The sequence below is a fragment of the Rattus rattus genome, chromosome 9 (assembly GCF_011064425.1).
Source record: "Rattus rattus isolate New Zealand chromosome 9, Rrattus_CSIRO_v1, whole genome shotgun sequence".
Lineage (NCBI taxonomy): Eukaryota > Metazoa > Chordata > Mammalia > Rodentia > Muridae > Rattus > Rattus rattus.
In genome coordinates, this window is record NC_046162.1 from 90331725 (window position 1) to 90340141 (window position 8417).

The 8417-nt window shown below is 39.8% G+C and overlaps 1 protein-coding gene across 2 annotated transcripts in view; it reads right to left on the bottom strand.

Annotated features, from left to right (window-relative positions):
• The window catches only part of Atad5 (ATPase family AAA domain containing 5), a 47524-nt gene that overhangs the window by 38098 nt on the left and 1009 nt on the right, over positions 1-8417 (bottom strand). For both annotated transcript variants that reach the window (XM_032912603.1, XM_032912602.1), the window contains exons 2-3: positions 3156-5050; positions 738-834 (exon numbers count right to left, since the gene is read on the bottom strand). In XM_032912603.1, coding sequence (XP_032768494.1) covers positions 738-834; positions 3156-5050 — 1992 coding nt within the window. The remainder of the gene's footprint in view (positions 1-737; positions 835-3155; positions 5051-8417) is intronic.

Sequence of the window (8417 nt, forward strand, 5' to 3'; positions counted from 1 at the left end):
TAGATAGCAAACTGTAATCCCAGTGTTCTTACAGTGATATGGAATGATTCACAAGCTGGCTAGCCTAGACCATGCAGTGCAAATGAAATATCTTACAAGAAATAAAATAGAAGGCAAAGACCAATACCTCAGTGTGTTGTTGCATACTGCTATGAATGCACGTGAGTACTATACATACATGCAAACACATAATACACAGATTAACAAAACAAAAAACTCAAAAGAAGATCTATAATTTACACTAGAATTGGTTATTGTTTTCCTACCACCTTGATGGCAGTCTAGTCTTTTATTTTAGCCAACAAATTTAGGTAAAGTATAAGGCTCTCATTTATATAACATAAATATATAGTACATGTATATTGCCTTTATAGAAAGGACAAGAAAGAAAGAGTTAAGAATAAAGCTGGGGGCTGCGTGTGGTAGCACACACCTATAACCCCAGTTCTCAGGAGCCAGAGGCAAGTAGATCTTTGTGAGTTTGAAGCCAGTCTCATCTGTCTGCATAGTGAGACCCTGTCTCATAAAGGATAAAGAACGTATAGGAAGGGGCTGGAGAGAAGGCTCGGTAGTTAAGAACACTGGCAGCTCTTCTAAGAGGAACAGGGAATAAATGGCATAGGTCCCAATTAATGGACTTAGGACACATGGGAATCTTCTATGACAAGACTTCCAGTAACTACTGCCAATCCTTTAAGAGAACAGTATCGCCTTCAGGACTCCAGCACTCTTATTACCTTGTTCTTCTGAGAAGTGAGCTCTTCCTTAGTTCTTTCAGATTTCTTAGAACTTTTCTTGGATTTTTTTGGAGTGCTAATTCTAGTGAATTTCATTCTGGAAAAAAATGACATTTATAAACATTTTCATAATAATGTACAAGAATCTTAAATATAAAAATAAACCAGTTGTTATTGCAATTTAAACAAACTGCAAAAACAATTTCCTTCATTTTGATTCAACAGTAAGCTAAATTTTATTATTTCTAGTACTAGGGATGGAGCACAGGGTTCTGTACATACTAAGCAACCATTCTACTACTGCCAAGTTACATTGCAGCCCCAAGGTTTACCATTTATTATTTCATTTAAAACTAGTAAACATCAGTGGTAGAGCCAAGGCCCTGGTTCATTCTACTACCTGGCTGTCGGCTCTTCCAGAGGTCCTGAGTTCAGTTCCCATGGTGACTCACACCATATATAATGAGATCCCCTCTTCTGACAGGTTTACCATTTATTATTTCATTTAAAACTATGAGTAAACCAGGGTTGGGATTTGGCCAGTGGTGGTCGAGGCAGGTAGAAGACAAGGAGGGATCCCGCACTGGGCCGCCTGGTTAAGGACATGAAGATCAAGTCAAGATCTACCTGTTCTCCCTGCCCATTAAGGAGTCAATTGGCCCTGCAGAAACAGACTGTTCCAGTCCCTCTGTCGCTAGGGGACTCTGGCCCAAAAAAAAAAAAAATCGAAAGGCTAAAAAAGAAAAAAAAAACTAGTAAACCTGGCATTGTCTCTGCTCCTGTGCCAAGAAGCTACTGATTCCAGAGGTCCTGAGTTCAGTTCCAGCAACCACATGGTGACCTCACAACCATATATTCCAAGTCTCTTATGAGATCTGATGCCCACCAGACATGTTCAGATACCCAGGCTATATATATGCAGAACACTTTATATAATAAATAAATAGAGTCTTTAAAAAAAAAAAAAAAAAATAGTAAACCTAATCAACACATTTTCAGGAGCCCTCTCTGCTGTAGAGAGCTTACTTTTCAATAAAATCTTGCTTGTTAGCAAGCAAAAACAATAGCCTTACCAGGTGTGGTGACACACACTCACAATTCAAGCATTTGGGAACCAGACAAAAGGTCACTAATGAATTCAAGGCCAGCCTTAGCTCTATAGCAAGTTCCAGACCATCCAAGAGAGACCCTGTCTCAAAAAAACAAAGAGGGATGGAGGAAAGAAAGGAGAATGAAAGGGACAGAGAAAGGAGAGAGAAAAGCAAAGAGAAGAAAATGAGCCTGCCTAGTATTAGCCCCATTCAGCATAGCAAAAACAGAAATAAAAAGAGAATAATACACCTTGAAGAATATTAAAACTTGTCCCCAATCACTGTAACATTAGGCAAGGCCAGTACGCCAGAACTCCTCATCTACTGGTCAGTTTACCTAAGGAATAACACTCAGCTGGCTGTGCTGGTGCTTGTCTTTAATTCCAGCACCCTGACCGCAAAGGCATGGGATCAATTTGAGTTGGACAGAGAGTTCCAGGACAGCCAAAGGTACACAGAGACACCCTGCTTCAAAACAGTAATAAAAAATGTTATGATTTATTTTTAATGTCATATTTGATGAATTCATACCTGAGGACTATTTCTCCAAGGATTATCAATTATGACAAATAAGAGTTTAGAATTCGGGGCTGGGGATTTAGCTCAGTGGTAGAGTGCTTGCCTAGCAAGCGCAAGGCCCTGGGTTCGGTCCCCAGCTCCGAAAAATAGAAAAGAAAAGAAAAAAAAAAAAAAAGAGTTTAGAATTCAACTGAAATCTATCTGCAAATCTCTGAAATGGACTTTAAATTAGCTATATTGTGGTGATACACACCAGGAATCCCAGCACTTGGAAGAGGATTTGAGTCCTAGACTAATTTTGTATATAGCAAGAACATGTCTGAATAGACAATAAAGTTGTGTGCAATGACTCACACAAGATATCCCAGCACTCAGGAAGCTGGAGCAGAACGATTGCTCTAAGTTTGAAAACATTCTATGCTACACAGTGAGTTCTAGGCCAGCCTGGGCTACAGAGTACAACCCTATCTCAAAACAAAAGCCAGGTTTGGTAGCTCAGGTCTGTCATCCCAGCTACTTGGGAAGAGTACAGAGAGGGATAATATGTTTAAGGTCTGGTGGAAAATCAGAACCACTCTCAGTAACCTATGAACTTTGCCTCAAAATGAAAAGAGAATATGGATGTGGTTCAGTGATAGACCATTTGCCTAACCTATGAGAGCCAATCCTCAGAGTTGTATACACATAAAAAATTATTTATAAATAAATTGTATTCTAGAAAATAAATGAACTCTGCAGTGCTTGAAGAATTTTCCTTCCCAATTAATAATACATGTAAATGCTCCAACTTGAGAAAACAAAATTTTACCTAATGGGGCTCTCGGAATCAGAGGATATTATTATTAATTCTGCTGTATACAGGCTGGGCTTTTCTGATATTCTGGCTGCTTTTGGAGTGGAAGCCTTCACTGGATCAGTGTCCTGGGCATCCTCAGACTCAGTACCTCCCAGGGTGACCGTGGTAGGTGTACTGCTACCTCTCAGAGATCTCCTGGTTGGTTTGGGTGTGGAGACATTCACCAGCCCGCTTCCAGGCTCAGCTTTGCCGTGTGTGACCACATCCCTGGTTGGTGTGCTGCCTCTTCTTGATTTATTTCTGTCACACAGAGACGATTTTACAGAGTCACGTGCCGTATCCTCACAAACAAGATTTTCACTGTTGAGTAATGCACTGCTTTTGAAAACTTCTGATTTCTGTCTTACACTCCTCCGTAGGATATTTTGATCTTGATTATCTTTTAAGGAAAAGGCTGCTTTTTCCTTTTGCATGTTTTCTTCTCTGTTTCCAGCTGCAGTGGTCCAAGTTTTCTTACCCTTTTTATTGGGCCTTTTACTTTTCTCCTTAGGAAAACCTCCTCTATCAGCGTGTGCCTGTGAACAGTCTTGATTTGAAACTCTTTGAATATTAGGATTTTCTATGATTTTTTCAGAATTGCTATCTCCTTCATTGACAGATTTTTCACTTGGATCTTTCTGCTTCTCCAAAGGTTTCTTGAGTCCATTTCTGAGCGTTTCCGATGGTGGCTGCCTGAATGCTCTCATGAACTGCTGTCTTTCTTCCATGCTGCACTTTGGTACTGAAGCCTCAGAGCTCCAAGCTTCCAGCACAGCCAGTTCCAATTGGCCCTCCTGGACCACAACATTAGATTTCCTTTTCTGAACTGTCTGCTCATTCTCTGGATCAGAGAAACTATTCTCCAGCTCAAGCTGTTTCTGTTTCAAGAAGATTGGGGGTATTTTCCTTTTCTTTCTAGGGGGAGTGGGATGAACTTGTGCAAGAACAGTAACTGTCTTAAGGTGTAGGTGTGGAGACGGTTCACAGCTTTCTGGTTCACCTTCAGAACCACTTTTGATAGCTTCGCCAGGCCCCGAAGGAACGCAGGCTGGCACTGCCAGGTCAGGTATCTCTTCCACTTTAGCTGTCTTGTGACTTTTTAAAAATTCCTCATAGGAAACAGTAATTGTGCTCTCGTTTAAATCAGCTATTTTAGTCGCATGAGCCCTGGAGTCTACATGATGTGCAGTCCTGTTTTCATCAGTTAGGGAAGCTTTAGTCAGCCTGCTGTCTTTGCCACCTTCCCCTGGCAGACTTATTTCATCTGCTACGAGTACACTTTCAGGCTGGTCTGTCCCCTGGCTATGCTTCCTTTTCCTCAATGTCTTTCCATCATTTTTTGTGGTGCCTTGTTTAGAATTTACTTTCTTAGAGTTTTTTTTGGAGGTCATAGTATTTGACTGGTTTCTGCTGTCTTCTTGAATACTTTCTGCAAGAGCTTCCACATGTTTCTTGTAAAGGAAAACAGAAGTACTGTTTTCCACAAAATCACTTAAACCACAGTCCTCCTTACTATCATCATTACTAATTTCAACTGGAGACTCATTCTCAATTTTGACATCATTCAGTTGATGGGATAAACTAACTCTCTTTCTTTTCTTCTTAGATTCTCTATTTGAGAACACTTCCAATGGTATCTTACAGTCTTTGTTGTTGCCAACAAGCAATGGGGGAGATGGCTTTAACTTGCACTCCTTTGTAGATTGTAGCTTCTCGGTTGTGGGTGAGGTCTTTCTAAAATAATGTAGAATATTACTGGGTTTCGATGGAGAGAAAACCTTTTCTCCAGTCTTCCCTATTGGTGATAAATATTTGGTAATTGTTTCGCAGGAAGAGCTGTCATCATCTTTTCTCCGCTTTTTGCATGGCTAGCAATTTAAGGGGGAAAAAGCCACAATTTATTTCAAGTAAAACAATATGAAATATGAGCTGTAAACACAGATTTAACAGTTTAAACTGGGTAGAAAAACTGCAGAAGGCTACGTTGTGTATACATGTGAGGTGTGTGTGATACACTCCAGCATACATGTATGTGAGGATGCATGCAGAGGCTGACAGAGAATGTCAGGTGTTCTGTAATGTCACTTCAGCCTTATTCCCTTAAGACAAGTCCCGGGGTTGGGAATTTAGCTCAGGGGGAGAGCCCTTACCTAGGAAAAAAAAGGCCCGGGGTTCGGTCCCCAGCCCAAAAAAAAAAAACCAAAAAAAAAAAAAAAAGACAAGTCCCTAATTATACCTGGATCTAGGCTGGTGGCCAGCAGGTCTCAGCAACCCTCCTGGTTTTGCTTCCCCACAATCCCAGGGATAAAAGCCATACCTGACCTGTGCTAGGGATTTTAACTCAGGTCATTAAACTTGTACATGAAGTATTCTTGCCCACTAAGCTATCTCCTAGCAGAGAGGGCTACTTTTACAGATGTCTAGGAATTCGAGGCCAGCCTGGTCTACATAGCAAGCTCTAGGCCAGTAAATATAGTGAGTCTCTGGCTTTAAAAAAAAAAAAAAAAAAGCTTATATTTGAACAAAGCTAAACTCACAAGAAAACATAAATTCCTACTGTCTTCTATTTTATTTTACTTTATTTATTTCATTTATTTCTATACTTTTGAGACAGAATCCTTCTATGTATATCTGGCTGTCCTGAAATTCACTATATAGACCAGGCTGTCCTCAAACTTGGAGATCTACCTCCCAAATGGTGAGACTAAAGGTCTCACCTGTATTCACAACCTTAAAAGTGCACCATATACCTCACAGACGCCATAATAGATAAAAGTATGTGGAAGCTAATGCAAGGTAGGGAACCTACCAACAACCCCTTCTGCTTTACTTTTTTGGTTAAAAATATACATATCATTCTAAGTATCTCTAAGAAATAGTAATTTACTTAAGAAGCCCTGGATGCTAAAATATTATTTCTACTAGAACTCATGGTAAAAGATAATCAAAGAACATTTGCCACAAGTCTACCATTTTAATTTTTACCATAATCCACTGCCTACCTCTTGCACTAGCCATCACCCTCACAGAATCAAGGTGGTTATGACACTAAGGATAGTCATGTTTATGTTAATCACTTTCAGTCAGCAATGATACTTGCACCCAGGCATGTTAAGCAGAGATTATCATGAGCCCAAGTATAGCTGATGACACTCAGCAAGACACTGGCTGCTAGGAGAGAGCATAAGGCTCAAAATAGGAAATCATGAACCCCAGGAGATACTATCAAAAACAAACATCCTCTTCGTCGTAGTAACTAAGGTTGGGGAGAATAACTGCCTAGGCATGTACACAACCCCAGATTTGATCCCCACCAGTACATAAAATCAGGCATGGTGGACACCTGCAGTCCCACCACTGAGGAGATAGCCTTAGGAGGATCAGAAGGTCAAGGTGAACTTAGTGAGTTTGAGGCCGGTCTACATGATATACTATTTGGGGGAAAAAAAGAAAGCCCCAAAACCCTCATGTCATAACATGGATCAACACATACATTCAATGCTGTTCTCTGTGGCTCTAGAGCAAAACTGGTGAATACTGAATCTGACTAGGGCTCATCGAGCTGCTGGTTCACTAACAACAGTGATCCCATTTTTTTTTTTCTTTTTTCTTTTTTTTTCAGAGCTGAGGACCGAACCCAGGGCCTTGCGCTTGCTATCACTGAGCTAAATCCCCAACCCCTCCCATTTTTGATTATACATGTATCTTACAAAGGTTTAATGGGTTTACAGGTGATATGAATTGTGAAACATGTGGGGTAGCACAGGGAGAATTAACTTGCCTTATTTCCTGTGGTCTACATTTGTTTTCTTGACTATGTGTAAATGGTATGAATCAGCCTTGCTACTACACTAAGAAAATATCTTACTGTTCTGAATTTACCAGATTAGAATTTCTAAGCCGGTTCTTAGAAGGACATTATTTCTCATTTCATTTCTATGTGTACTGTAGGCTTAAGTATAAACAAAGGCGGGCATGGTGACTCATTTCTATAGTCCTGGTACCCTGGAAGGTGAGGCAGGAGGACTACAATGAACCTAGGTTGTACTCCTGGATTACAGGATGAGAGCTCAAACAAGTCTAAATAATATACTTATAAAGACCTGTAAACCTGGTCTAGAAATTCACTAAATTAAGCAAATATGTTGTGGTGGTGGTTCGAATAAGAATGGCTCCCATAGGCTCATATATTTGAATTATTGGTTTTTGGGGTTTTTTGTTGTTGTTGTTTTGTTCTTTGAGACAGTTTCTCTGTGTAGCCCCAGCTGTCCTGGAACTCTCTGTAGACCAGGTTGGCCTCAAATTAAGAGATTCACTGGCCTTCTCATCCCACAAGTTGTCCTCTGATCTTCACACATATGCTGACCCCTGCACACACAATAAATTAAATGTAACAAAATAATTTTATGGGGTAAAAAGAATTTGTAAGGGGTAAAAATAACACTCAAAATAACGGGCAGGGGTAAGAAAGGATAGTGGGACAAACAGACCATTTAGACAAATGAGGTTAAAATTAAATATGTGTGAAATAATAAGTGAATTAAAATGAATTATTATCATCTATAAAGCTTTGAGACGGTATCAGAGGCACCAGCCGACATCTACTGGTATGGAAATCTTAAGCAAATTACTTTTTTAAAAAATATATACTCAAGTTAATAAAGATTATATACATATATATATATATCTTGATCAACTAGGTGTGAATGATGCAAGCCTGTGATCCCAGAACAAGCAAGCTAAGGTAGGTAGATGATGAATTTGAGATCAGCCTGGCCGTGCTACACAGTAAATAATGTAAGTATTCTGTAGTTGAAAAAAGTTACTTGATTATAAAAATTATCAGAATCTGAGCTGGAGAGATGGCTCAGAGGTTAAGAGCACTGACTGCTCTTCCAGAGGTCCTGAGTTCAATTCCTAGCAACCACATGGTGGCTCACAACCATCTGTAATGAGATCTGTTGCCCTCTTCTGGTATGTATGAAGACGGCTACAGTGTACTCATATAAATAAACAAATCTTTAAAAGTCAGAATGTAAGTTAATACACATCTTAGCTCACTTTAAGGGCACCAGAACACATCAAATGCTAGCCCGAGCTATAGTGTATAAACCATAGCAGCTATGAAGAGGCACAAGCCTGTAATGGTGACAGGAGAAAAAGTAGGTCAGGGATGTACTTTAAGATCCTAAAAATTACTTCTAAATGGCATAGAATATCGTTATGGTTGCTTAG